At 43.6% G+C, this 14,422-nt stretch overlaps 1 protein-coding gene across 2 annotated transcripts in view; it reads left to right on the top strand.

Annotated features, from left to right (window-relative positions):
- The first annotated feature begins 280 nt into the window (after positions 1-280).
- Positions 281-14,422, top strand: part of PPP1R36 (protein phosphatase 1 regulatory subunit 36) — a 73,923-nt gene continuing 59,781 nt past the window's right edge. For both annotated transcript variants that reach the window (XM_073609521.1, XM_073609520.1), the window contains exons 1-2: positions 281-388; positions 7,791-7,855. In XM_073609521.1, coding sequence (XP_073465622.1) covers positions 380-388; positions 7,791-7,855 — 74 coding nt within the window. In that variant the 5' untranslated portion in view covers positions 281-379. The remainder of the gene's footprint in view (positions 389-7,790; positions 7,856-14,422) is intronic.

Here is a 14,422-nt window from a genome sequence, read left to right as displayed (position 1 = left end):
CAAAAAATGAATATGGGTACAGCGCTGCATGACCGTGCAATTGTCATTCAAAGTGTGACAGCTCTGAAAGCTGAAACCTGGCAGGAAGAGGGTAAAAGTGCCCTGTATTGAGGCAGTTAAAGAATCACTATAGAGGAAAATTATTGTAGTCTCTATTCAACTTGAGCAGCAACAATAGTGCTCTGATAAAGAGAACATTCACTGAATATCACTGACTCTTCCAGCATGATCAGCTCTCACCTTCATCTCAGGCTGCAACTTGTAGCCACACCCCCCTGCCAATCACAGCCTACAGAGGCGTCTACTACAGACTGCCTAGCAACCAACTCCTCACTGTAAACAATGCAGTGATTGCAAATGGCCATCCTTCTGAACAGCTATGGAGCCGGTAAGTTGCTTTATTCCCATTGCTCTGCTGGATCAGTCAGTGTACTTCACAGTACTGTATATTCTGGGGTATTTTTTTTAATGTTGATTTCATGCCAGTGAAAATCCACCCTGATTCCAAATATCTGTACTATCAGTAATAATGACATTCTGGTGTATGTGAGCTCCAACAATAAGCTTCCCTTACACCCACCCACATATGGGCGATGTGGAATGCAATTCCAAATTGCAGCCAAAGGCAGGACATGCGTTTGGGTGGCATTCATCTTGAATGGCACTCCAAATGCAGCGTGATTTTGCTGCGATTGTGACGCTACAAAACGCGTGAAAATCGCAGAAAAATCATCACTGTCAAAATGTGGTCTTTGAGCTTCTTTGGAACGACAATTGTGCATAAGGCAGCCCATTCAAGGAAATGAATGAATTGCGCTACCCAAATTGCTAGAGGGAACCTGCGTTCCCGCTAAAGCGATATGTGAAAGCGGCCTTATTTGCTCCCTTTTGGTTTGCTAAATATACTGCAGCATGGATCGCACTTTATGATATGTGATAAGTGCAAAAAGAAAATAGCTGTTCATCCAGCTAGAAATAAAGGGGAACTCCCTATACACTCCGCACTGTTATCAGTTAACATTGTTCCCTGCCATCTCCATGAATGACAAGACACCTCCACTATTAGGGAGTAGAGAGGGAGGTGTTATGTAGTCCTAACACACTCCCTGTCCTAGGGTGACAACGCAGCTCAGTACGGGGACAGGAAGTCATTTAAAGTGGAAGTAAAGGCTAATATAAGTCTGGTTAAAATCTTGCTCCCCCCCCCCCCCTCCTCATACCTATGCAGCGTGTAAATATCCTTTTTTTATTAGGCTTCATGCACACAAGACGCCGGTGCAAACTCTGCTGAACACATGTTTTTTAAAAGCTGAAACCGGCGTGTAGAAACGCCCATTTTGCCGCATTTGCATGGCGCGTTTAGCCGCGTTTAACCGCGTTTGCCTCTAGAAGCATTTAGTTAAGATAACAAAGACCCACCCCAAGCTCAGAAAGCATGATAAATTTTAACTATTTCTGCCATTTTGATCAGAGTGAGCAGCAGCAGCAGAGAGAGCAGTTGTATACTTGCATTTGCCTCTCTTTCTGTGTTTTTTTTTGGAAATGGATCCCATATTGAACATATTGCAGAGCAGAGAATGAAATTTTGCGACCCAACTTTGGGGCCCGTATCTCGGGGTCACTTGGAGGCTATGAACCCCAACTTTGGATATGTTGTAGTGCTAGTTCCACTGTGTTTGCACACCAAATTTGGGGTTCCTAGCACCAAGTGGCCCTGAGATACAGGGCCCCAAATTCGGGTCCCAAAATGTCATTCTCTGCTGCAGTTTACAATCATATTTCTGTGTTTTCTGGTCCAAAAAATAGGGTTCCTTTAAAAACACTTATAAACGCAAACGCGGCTAAAAGCAGTACCCGCGTTTAGCCACGTTTGGCGTCTGAAACCTGGAAAACGTTTGCGTCTGAACCCATTTTTTTGCTTCTGGAAAAACGAGGTTAAACGCAACTGCCTAAAAACACCAACAAACGAGACTGTGTACATGGACACATAGGATAACATTGAATGGGTTCAGGGGCAGTTGAAAAAAGTGTCCAACTGCCTCTGAACGCGCGTTTAGCAGCGTCTCCTGTGCATGAGGCTGTGGTCATCTGTTCCATTGAGCAGCATTTGCAGCAGATTAGAGGGAGTGCTGACAACAGAGGGGTGGGGGGCAATGGCATGTAAACTAAGCAATAATTTTGCACTGCTCTACTCAGAAAATAATATTATTATCCATCGAAATAAAGATTTTATCAATAGTAAGTGACCAAGTGATTCAATTATTCTTGTGACCAAGTCCTCCAATTTTAGACCCTCCAGCTCCTCTAACTCCCATCCATACAAAGACCTAAATAAACTTTCAAAATACATGTGAATAAATGACACACTTCATATAAATCAATAAAAAGTGAATGCTTATTATATCTTACAAAAAATAAACACCTTCCAGGGATTCTAACCCAGCAGAAAAAAATGAAATATTAACAAATTTAATGTGCAAATCTAATACCTTTTGTACCACCACCCCCTCCCTTTAGAATGTAAGCTCTACGAGTAGGGCCCTCCTGTCCCTTCTGTATTGAACTGTACTGTAATTGTGCTGTCCCCCCTCTACATTGTTGTTTGCTGCGTAAACTGTTGGCGCTATATAAATCGTGTATAATAATAATAATGTGCAGAATTAGTCCCATCATATAATAAGTCCCAACAGATGTATGTAAATCCTTCCGTGACGTGTTCCCTCTTGTGGCGTTTAGAATGTGATGCAAAACACCAGTGAATCTTGCACAAATACAGTGCATCCGGAAAGTATTCACAGCGCTTCGCTTTTTCCACATTTTGTTATGTTACAGCCTTATTGCAAAATGGATTAAATTCATTATTTTTCCTCAAAATTCTACAAACAATACCCCAGAATGACAACATGAAAGAAGTTAAAAATTAAAAATAAAAAACAAAAAAAAAATAAATCCTATGTACATGAGTATTCACAGCCTTTGCTCAAATCTTTGTTGAGGCACCATTGGCACCAATTACACCCTTAAGTCTTTTTGAGTATGATATTACAAGCTTGGCACACCTATTTTTGGACAGTTTCTCTCATTCTTCTTTGCAGGACCTCTCAAGCTCCATCAGGTTGGATGGGGAACGTCGGTGCACAGCCATTTTCAGATCTCTCCAGAGATGTTCAATCGAGTTCAAGTCTGGGCTCTGACTGGGCCACTCAAGGACATTCACAGAGTTGTCCCATAGCCACTCCTTTGTTATCTTGGCTGTGTGCTTAGGGTCGTTGTCGCTGTAAATACTTTCCAAATTCACTGTATCACCACTGTTCTCCTCCACCTTCAGATGTGAATGCTCACCTTGATTTTTTGACCTATAAGAATAGGTCAATACTCTGTATAATCCCTTTCAGGCAGGCCTGTCTCTACTGGCTGGCAGAAGGGCCTGGCGTGCGTCCAGAGTTGCTGCCGCTACTCGTGCCCCACTCCCCGCCTCGCCCTCCGGGGAGAGGGGAGTCGGGAGCGAGGGCAGTGGGGGGCGATGCCTCGTCCAGCTGTGGCACACGCCTAACCCTGCTTCATGCCCCAGCTCGACCGAACGGAAAGATTAAAAAGGGACGTCACAATGAACGCTTGGCCGCCGTGGTTCCTCACGCCAAAAAAAGGCAAAGTCCCGGCTGGGCAGCACGGCGCTCATTCAGCCTGCACGGTCTGTGGCCGCCAATTGCTCGGCAAAGTCCCAGCTGGCCAGCTTGGCGCGCGGTCTCAGGGAGGGGGAAGCGGGGAGGGGGGAGGACCCCCCTGCCCGCGTCAGAGGGGCGACCTCCCGGCATGATACAAAACCTTGAAAAGAGCAAGACTCTTAGCGATTCCAGATGCGGTCCCTGGCCATCCTGGCCTGGCGCCTCATCTGCAGGCTGGGCCTCGATCAGAAGGACTCGGGCCCCCGAGCGAGGCAAGGTTGGGTCCGCCCCCCCCCCCCATACGCCACATTTCCTGCGGCCGCCGTACTATCCCTTTAAGTCCCTTCCGCAGATGGATCAGTGCTCAAATATAAGAACAAAGATGCCTCCCATGGTGCAGTAATGACTTTTTTTATTAAACCACTTGCCGACCTGCTCACGCAGATATACTGCGGCAGGTTGGCTCTCCTGCACAAAGTAACGTACCTGTATGTCACTCCGTACAAGGAGGATAGCGGGCACATAAGGAGAGGCAGACCTGTGAAATGCCTATGTAAACAAGGCATTTCCCCGTTCTGCCTAGTGACATGACAGGGATCTACTGCTCTCAGTGATCGGGAACAGTGATCTCTGTCATGTTTCAGTAAGCCCATCCCCCCTACAGTTAGAACACGCTGAGGGAACACACCTAACCCCTTAATCGCCCCCTAGTGTTAACCCCTTCCCTGCCAGTGTCAATTTTACATTGATCAGTGCATTTTTATAGCACTGATCAATGTAATAATGTCACTGGTCCTCAAAAAGTATCATTTGGGGTCAAATTTGTCCGCCGCAATGTCGCAGTCCCGCAAAAAAATCACAGATTGCCCATCCCCCCTACAGTTAGAACACGCTGAGGGAACACACCTAACCCCTTAATCGCCCCCTAGTGTTAACCCCTTCCCTGCCAGTGTCAATTTTACATTGATCAGTGCATTTTTATAGCACTGATCAATGTAATAATGTCACTGGTCCTCAAAAAGTATCATTTGGGGTCAAATTTGTCCGCCGCAATGTCGCAGTCCCGCAAAAAAAATCACAGATTGCCGCCATTACCAGTAAAAACAATAAAAAAAAGTCCCTAAATCTATCTCGTAGTTTGTATACGCTATAACTTTTGCGCAAACCAATTAATATACGCCTATTGTGAATATGTAGAAGAATATATATTGGCCTAAACTGATCAATACATTCATTTTTTTATATTTTTTTTTGGATATGTATTATAGCAGAAAGTAAAAAAAAAAATTAGCGCAAAAAATAAAAACCGTAGAGGTCATCAAATACTACCAAAAGAAAACTGTATTTGTAGGAAAAAAAGGACGTCAATTTTGTTTGGGTACAGCGTCGCACGACTGCGCAATCGTCAATTAAAACAACGCAGTGCCGTATCACAAAAAATGCTCTAGTCATTAAGGGGGCATATCCTTCCGGGGCTGAAGTGGTTAAAGGTTAAAACAGTAAAAAAAAACTACTCACAAAAAAAAGGGCTAAAAATGCCCATTCACAGCATATACAGGTAACTGAGTGTATTTGGGTGTACCAAAATGGCAGACTTTCAGCTACACCCAGAAGTGACATCAGCATGCTTCCGTCTTACGTGTTACGTCACGGCCCACATGACTTTATCAGGGATTAAGTGGGGCATGAAGTAATGTTTAGGACGGAAGCACAGTGACGTCAATTCAAGGTGCAGCCAGATGTCTCCATTTTGGTACACCCAAGTACATCCAGTTTTCTGTATATGCTATGAATGGACATTTTTAGCCCTTTTTATTTGTGAGTCTTTTTTTTCAGTTTTAACCTGTAAATAAAATAGTCATTACTTCACCATTGGAGGCATCTTTGTCCTTATATTTGAACACTAATCCATCCGAGGAGGGACTTAAAGGGACAGAACATCGCCAGCCAGTGGAGACAGACCTACCTGAGAAGGATTATACAGAGCGATTTTTTGACCTATTTTTATTATATAAAGGGATTGCGGCAATCGGGGATAAGGCCTATCCCTTGGACACAGCCCATCCCCAATAAGGGGTAAAGAACCAATAAAAATGGTTCTTTACCATGTGACCGGCTGTGTCAAATCACAGCCAGTAACATGTGTTGTCCTCATTCACGTCGCTCGTGTACATCCCCCGGGGGCGAGACAATTTTGTGTATAACAAAAAATAAAAATAAATTCATTTCTTCATTTTCCTAAGAATTGTGGGAAAAAAAGAACTAATAAACTTCAAAAAACTCACCATGCCTCTTACTAAATACCTTGGACTACTTTCCAAAAAGGGGTAATTTGGGGGACATTTCAGGGCCTCAAGAAATGAGATAGGCCATCAGTACATCAGGTGTGATCAATTTTCAATGATTAGTACCATAGCTTGAAAACTCTATAACTTTCAGCCTAGGTTCACACTGCTGTGGGATTGAAATTGTGCGAGTTCAGCTGAACTCGTACAATTTCATACCCGTATGTCATTTCGACTTTTGGGGCGATTTCAGAGACACAGCTGTCTGTTGAAATCGCACCTGAAGCAGCCAAAAGTAGTACAGAACCTACTTTTGAGAATCGCACCAATTCTGACTGTGCCATTGCCGGCAATAGCCGCCGATTTGGCATGCGATTTGACATGTCAAATCGCATGCCAAATCGCATCAATGTGAACCTAGGCTCACACAGACTAAATAATATACACTAATTTGGGTTATCTGTACCAAAGATATGTTTTAGACATATCTAAATTAATGTAGATGCTTCTGTCAGGAAAAGGCAGCGTTAAAACCGCATTTTTGAATAGTGTTTTTGAACGTTTCTTTCGCGCTTTTGAGCGTTAGGGTTTTTACAATAAAAACACTCCCTAAAATGTATTAACAGCTAAAAACACCAAATGTGGCTAAAAGCTTGTTACACCGTTTTGCCATTTTTAGACATGTTTTTGGACGTTTTGCGTTTTTACAGCCAAACAGTCTTTGCTCCAGGACGCACAGGCAGTCATTTCTTTTTACTTCCCCTTAACGCTTATGTCTCCAAACTCCTCTGAAAGTTTATATGTGCATGGACACATAGGCTAACATGGAGGAGAGTTCAGAGGCAGTAAAAAAAAATGCCAGATGCCCCTAAAAGCATCTGCAAAAACCTCCTGTGTGCATGAGCCCTTAGGCGTGTTACCTTTGAAATCTATATATTGTGTGTTTTGATAAAAGCGAATCAAAGATGCAGCATTCAAGGCTTTTTTCCCCGCACTGCACATAAAACGCCCAGGGGCCTAAATACTGTTTTATTCTTAACTTCAGTGTGGCCGCGTGATCAAAAAGCTGTGGCTCCTCTATGTCAGGGAGCACTCGACCACGTGAGTAAGTGAGGGGAGGGGGGATTTGGAAGATGGCATGTAAACTAAGCAATAGTTTAGCACTGCTTTATTCAGAAAATAATGTTATTATCCATCGAAATAAAGATTATATCAATGGTAAGTGACCAGGTGCTTCAATAATTCTTGTGACCAATAGTAGACCCTCCAGCTCCTCTAACTCCTATCCTATCCATACAATGACCTAAATAATATCTATGTGTCGCACACCCCTGATCTCAGCTCTATGTGTGTAGCGCACCCTTGAACTCTGCACTCTGTAATGCACTCCTGATGTTTAAAGCCACTTTAAGACCTCCCACTGTTAGTGAAATTTTGCCACACCTACTATTTGATGACGTTTGGTGTGTGTGTGTGTGTGTGGAGGGCATGGTTGAGTTCCTGAACTCTGTGTGTAGCGAACCCCTAAACACCCCTGAACTCTGCACTCTGTGCTACAGCACACCTCTGAACTCTGCGCTTTGTGTGTAGTGTACCCCCGAACTCTGTGCTCTCTGGTACAGCACACCTCTGAACTCTGTGCAGCCAATCAACAAGCCTGAACACTGTCGCATGAGGAGCACGATGCAGTCATCTGACATGGAGCACATATGGGGTTAGAACTGCAGAGCAGGGGAGCAGCAGAGAAGGATATGGAAGGCGTGAATAGTATGCTCTGAAAGGGCAAAGACAGGGAATCTCTTTAAAAAACATATGATATGTATGTGATATTTCATTGCAGATCCCAAAACCCACACCGGGACACTGGTACTGGAAAGAAGACACCAAGACCCTTGAATTTTCAAGGTAAAAATACAATTTAATGTTTAGTACCGAATACATTTTTTTTTTGACAGTTTATAGGTTGTATACATTATTACAAAATAATTATGTGACCGGGAAAACAAATGGCATGTTATCATACATACTGAAATTATAGACTGCATTTAAATGATTTCCAGGTAATCAAGGCAGTGCGGATATTGGTGAAAACTGTGATCTCTACTGTGTGTGTTTTTTCATTGTACCCTGTGCTCTAGCTGAAATTTCACTACAGGCTGGCACTGGGAGTATCTGCACTGGCTGCAGAAATTGGTTGAATCCTTACTGAGTTCGTGACAAATAGGGCATTGCGTGTATTAACTGAACATCATTATGCAAGATGTTTTTTTCTTGATATTCTAACAAAGAAAGAGAAGCCTTTCTCCATCATAAAAGCCTGGTATAAAAGTGTACTGGTACTTACCAGTACAAAGGACTGTTCCATCTGTTTGTCTGTCCACTAACGCATTTCACTTTGTCAAAAGTTTAAATGTCGACATAGTGAAACGTGTTAGAGGGCAGAGAAGCGGACAGAACAACCTTTGTACCGGAAAGTAAGAATACATTTTTATACCAAGCGTTTATGATACAGAGCTGCTTCTCATTCTTGTTGGAATATCATTATAACATAGCGGGTAATTAACCGCTTGAAGCCAGCACCTATTGGCCAGTGGTGCGGGGGGTAAGAGTGATTGCAGGGCAGCATACAGCCTGTCTTCGATATGTTTTTTTCTTCTCTATGACTTTTCTTTCGTCCCTTGCACACTAGCTGAAATTTCAGAGCAGGTGTTTTCAGGAGCAGAAGTAATTAACACAAAACTCTATCTACAATCACTTATCTCAGCAGCTGCAATAGCATGATATTTCTTGTACAGGTCAGAGAATGCCATTTTTTACTGCCAAACAAGCTGCTGACTAGGCCTGTGCTTTGAATTCACACCAGGAAAAATACCATTGTAAGTCCAGTTCACTTTGTTGCCAGTCAAGCCCTGATGAAGGGGGCACTTAGACCCCCGAAACGTATTGGCTACTTTTTGAATTGTACCCCTGACCTTTAATGAAATAAAGATGAATCTGGACCATTTAGCAGTGGTGTGGCACTTCAATTTCAACTCTGTTTGCACATGTGGGTCAGATATAGTTTCGATAGGTGTCAGTAGGGGAGACTGGAGGCAGACAAATAACTACAGGCTCAGAAAATATGACCACTGTATGTAGGGTAAAGCAGTCTTATGACACATAGACCATAAATATCGATTACCAAATGTCTTCCCTTTTAGGGTGTATCACAACACTAAAGGAAAAAAATAACTAACTAAATAGAATGTTTAATAGGTTAGTTCACCTTTACCAAAAACTGCCTATGCAGGGATGTCTGTAGATAAAAGCAAATTTTGCAGCTTTTCTAGTTGTATAACGCCCTTGCTATAGGTGTAGGCCATATACATACCTCATGAAGCCTGACTGGACTACCCCCAGTACGTTGCTAAGTGAGGCCTAGTCATTACTGCTCACCTCCACCATCACAGGAGTGAGCTCTCAAACACTGAGCTCAGAGCTACTGCATTATGGGAGAGAAAGAACACGTGAGGGGGTTTGAATCAGAGAAAAATCTTGCTCCTGTGATGGTGAAGGTGAACAGTAATGACTAGGCCTCTCTTAGCAATGGCCTAACAATGTCCTGGAAGTATTCCAGTCAGGCTTTGGGAGGTATGTAAATGGCCTACAACTATAGCAAGGGCTTTCTTCAACTTTAGTCAGAGCTGCATGGTTTGTTTTAATTTACAAAACACCCTTTAACTGCATAGCTAGCTTTTTTTTTTTGCAATGCTGGCAGCACTCATACGTCTATTTCCCAAAGACAACCTCTGGATATGACGCTGACCACGTGCACTCAACTCCTATGGTCTACCATGGCGAGGCCTGTTCTGAGTGGAACCTGTCCTGTTAAACCGCTGTATGGTCTAGGCCACCGTGCTACAGCTCAGTTTTAGGGTCTTAGCAATCTTCTTTTAGCCTCGGCCATCTTTATATAGAGCTACAATAGTTTTTTTTCAGATCCTTAGAGAGTTCTTTGCCATGAGGTGCCATGTTGAACTTCCAGTGACCAGTATGAGAGAGTGAGAGCGATAACACCAATTTTAACACACCTGCTCCCCATTCACACCCGAGACCTTGTAATACTAATGAGTCACATGACACCGGGGAGGGAAAATGGCTAATTGGGCCCAATTTGGACATTTTCACTTAGTGGTGTACTCACGTTTCTGCCAGCGGTTTAGACATTTAATGGCTGTGTGTTGAGTTCTTTTGAGGGGACAGCAAATTTACACTGTTATACAAGCTGTGCACTCACTACTTTACATTGTAAAGATTGTAAAGATATAATGAAATGTTTACAAAAATGTGAGGGGTGTACTCACTTTTGTGAGATACTGTATGCGTGAGGCTGGCAGCAAGAGGTTAAGGTACTACAGGCAATATAGAAATCGAATTACTGTTGACATGATTATTAAAAATAATAAAAAGTACCCTACATGTGTGTATAGAATCATATTCATATTGAAACCCCTGCCTCAACCCCATGCAAGTCGAAGCAGGAACTTCAAAATGAAATGATTCCATATTGAATAATTTCAGAAAACTAGCCAGGATGGGAATGTAAACAAAGACGGGAGTATTTCAGCCAATCTTCAGGGGAGCAGAACATGGCCTACAGGTTTGGCATCTACAGTAATATTTATAATATCAGTTTGTTTTAACCTATCGGGACTCCTTCTCTGCGTGGTCACTTTATGGGGAAAGATGTGCCAAAGGTGAACTCAGCCAGATGCTTTAATCTGTCCAAAAAGCGGTTGTGTGCCAACACTAATTTAGCCCAGGCATGTTCTGGAAATGAAGTAGTAAAACATTCTGCTCTGCATTATGCAGATTGAACAGCAAAATTATTGTATGCACTGTACTTTGTACTCTGCCTATTAGAAGATCTGCTGGAACACATGAGCTGCTCTGTCTTGTATTATCCACGTTCTATTTTGCTGCAGTGACGGGAACATTGGAGAATTTTTAATATGATATTATCTTGGCGCTGGGCTTTCTCAGCTTTATATGTGTTGTATTTCCAGGAGCTTAGCCTGCCTTGATGAGACATACCAGGCCACAAACAGCCATATTTAGATGCTCATCCCATGAGATGTTACAATAGGCAGCTTGCTGAAAGCTGGGGGATATCCAGGGTGAGTCCAAGAGTGACATTCTGTGCACACAGGCCAAGATCAACGTGACTGTTTGTGGATTGTTAGGGGTACATACATAGTTATTTATAGGTGCATATACTGTCTGCCATGTCATTGCACCATAACCTCAATAACAAAGCATTAATGGAATGCACATGATCTATATCAGCCTTTTCAACTGGGGTACTATCTAGGTTCTTCAGGGGTGACATGCCTAAAAATTGCCCAAAAATTGTCAACAAGCCAGCAGGTGGATCAAGCCTGACGATTTTGTTACACAAAGCCACATGTTTTTATTGTGCAGCATTAAAACCTTGGACACCGTGCTGGCCAGCCTCCGGCACCCTAATAATAAACGATGACATCATCGGCTTATAAGAAGCATGTTGGGTGCCTTGCACAGCGTCCTTGACTTAAAAGAGATGGAAAAACACAGTATTTATACACATTCTTGCAGTCCTCTATGAAGCACAGACACATCCAGATGTATTTTGTTTGTGGGATGACATGATTGTTTGTATATCATAAGGTACCTGTCAGCATGTCAGTATTTTGTATTTACTAATGTCAAATATACAGTATAACAGACACACCTTCAACAAGATAGGAAGCCTTATCAATGTCCATACAGCCAATAGTAATTTGGAAAAATGTAGTAGGAGGACTGGGGCCCCAGGACTGTTTTTTTAAAGATTAAAATGGAAGTTCTGTTGAGGTATCCGGTTTGGAGGCAGGCTGCCCCTCATAAGCAGGGAAGCTCCACTGACCCCTTAGCCTGCCACTGAAGAAAATCAAAATTGAGGTGCCAAACCAAAAAATTGCACATCCAGATACAGCTTTATTCTTAAACCAGATACAGGAATGGTCACCAAGCCAACATGTTTTGGGGCAGCTCAAACTAGCTGCTAACAGCAGTTCAAACCACCTGCTGGCAGACTGTTGTAGCAAAGTCCCGGGGCTGCTGAAGCCCAATGGTGACCTATATTGAGTTAAGGACAGCTGACATCCTTCAGTGTAGAGTGGGTTACAAGGCATGGTGGGTTTAATACAAGATGAACAGGTGGGTGCCAGACACTTTTTGAATGCAAAGAGATTTATTGTCTCTTAAACAGAACTGTGGGAGAGAGGATTAGAGCCAGGACACCCTTAGGTAGATGCAATGTTAATTGGCAGAATCCGAGACATCTATAGGTAGACAGCTATACAGGTGAAGGCCTCTAGCCAGACACCACTTCTGTATAGCTAGGACTTCTGTCTCCTATGGCAACAATCTTGTAGCTGTTACTAACGGTAAAGGTATTCAACTTTCTGCAACACGAACAGTTCTCTTTATCCCACACTAACTCACTATGGGTCTTCACTCAACGAGCTCCCAGTCTCTCTCACCAGACATCAGATCCACTAGCAACTAGATCCCCTGAGCCTTTTCACTGTAGCACTCAGTATCTTGCTCAAGCGTCACCCCCGCTTCACTGCTGGGTCCCTGGCTTGGCACTCACAGATACTCTTCAAGCTTCACCCCTGCTGACACATTAGGTCCCTGGCTTGTCACTCCACAAGCATCACCTCTGCTGTCCCTGACTTGGCACTTGCTGATGCTTTCCCACTTCTTCACCTTCCCTGGTTGGCGAGAAGTCTGCTCTTGTACTTGCCTCAGCTCACCCACTGTGGTCTCCGGTAGCAAGGTGGATGGTCCCTTTGTGGCAACAGCTTCCCCTCAACCTCCGACCATGACAGATTCCACGGCCGGCGGGACCATTACTTCTGGTTGGACTAAAAGCCCGCAGTCCCAACCCTGCACTACTTCTTGATAGGCTCTCAGATAGCTTAGCAGCCAGATGTCCTTGGGATAGGCCTTAGGTTTCTGGCCTAGCGGCCTGGGGCAATACAACACATGTCCACCCAGACAGCCGTCGAGGTGGCACAGAACGCCGATCACCTGACTCCACCCAAATAAATAGGCTCTTCCAGCAGGCCAAGGGACCCAAGAAAATCCCTACTCATTGGCTGATACACCCCATTCATTCCTAATCTGTTCTTGCAATGCCCTTGTCTTATCTAATGCCACCAGATACCCGGCTATCTAGTGACAGAAGAGAGAAGTGCAGCAATTCCAGAATTAGGGTGAAATCAATTGACCTCCTATCAATTGGCCAAGGCAACTATCACTTGGCAAATAAATTTAATAGAAACCCTGCCTAAACATCAGGGTGCTACACTGTGTATTCCCTCTGATGAAAGGAGAATGGCTTTGGCCTGAGATACGTTGGCTTGATGACCATTCCTTTTATTTGATTTTGTAATAAAGCTGTATCTGGATGTGCAAATTTTTGGTGAGTTTCCTCAATATTGACTTTCTTCAGCATTTGTCCTTTAGTGACAGTATAAACTATACAGGTTATGCTGAGGGACTAAAGGAATCAAAAAGCCCTCCAAGCAAATCAGCGTGTAACACAGTAAAGCCTTCATATAACTGTAGGTATTAACGTGTCTCATTTCATCACATATCCCAAAAATAAGAGGATTATTCTTTTTTTCAGGAAAGTGGGGGGAGCCATGAAAATCACCCTTTATGCCTCATCTGCCAGATGCAAGCACAGAACCGCTGGTGTATAGTGCAAATAAAGCCTAATATTATAGAGCCATTTATTCCACACTGCATTCCACAACTGTTTCAGGTTTTTTGGCCATCAGTGCAGTGTATGAAAACCATAGCTCCTATGGAGTAGGGTTTGGGACCCAACAAGACGATAAACCATTCAGGGTATGGTGAGAAGAGACTCAAGGAATCAAAAAGTGAGAAATTATTAGCATGGCTCTGCCCACTGTCCTTAACCGCTTCAGCTCCAGAAGGTTTACCGCCCTTTATGACCAGGCCATTTTTTGCGATACGGCACTGCGTTAATTAAACTGACAATTGTGGAGTTATACATAATTTGGTTCATGAAGATCAAACTGGCTTTATGCCAGGTAAAGGGACAGACATTAACCTTCGTAGACTGTACACGGTCATGGGTGCCGGGGAGTATCTGACAGAATCCGACGCAGTGGCCTCCCTGGATGCTGAGAAAGCATTCGACTCAGTAGAGTGGTGTTATCTATGGGAGGTCCTGCGTCGATTCGGCCTTGGTCCCAAATTCATATCCTGGGTACAGACCCTTTATACCTCTCCACGAGCTAGGGTTCGTACGGGAACGACGATCTCGCCACCCTTCTATCTGCACAGGGGTACCAGGCAGGGCTGCCCACTCTCCCCTGCTCTGTTCGCCCTGGCCATAGAACCAATGGCAATCCTTCTTCGATCCTCCCCTTCAGT

The sequence above is a fragment of the Aquarana catesbeiana genome, linkage group LG13 (assembly GCF_042186555.1).
Source record: "Aquarana catesbeiana isolate 2022-GZ linkage group LG13, ASM4218655v1, whole genome shotgun sequence".
NCBI classification, from domain to species: Eukaryota; Metazoa; Chordata; class Amphibia; order Anura; family Ranidae; genus Aquarana; species Aquarana catesbeiana.
Note: the sequence above shows the minus strand (reverse complement) of the source record. Positions and strands in the feature narration are given on the sequence as shown.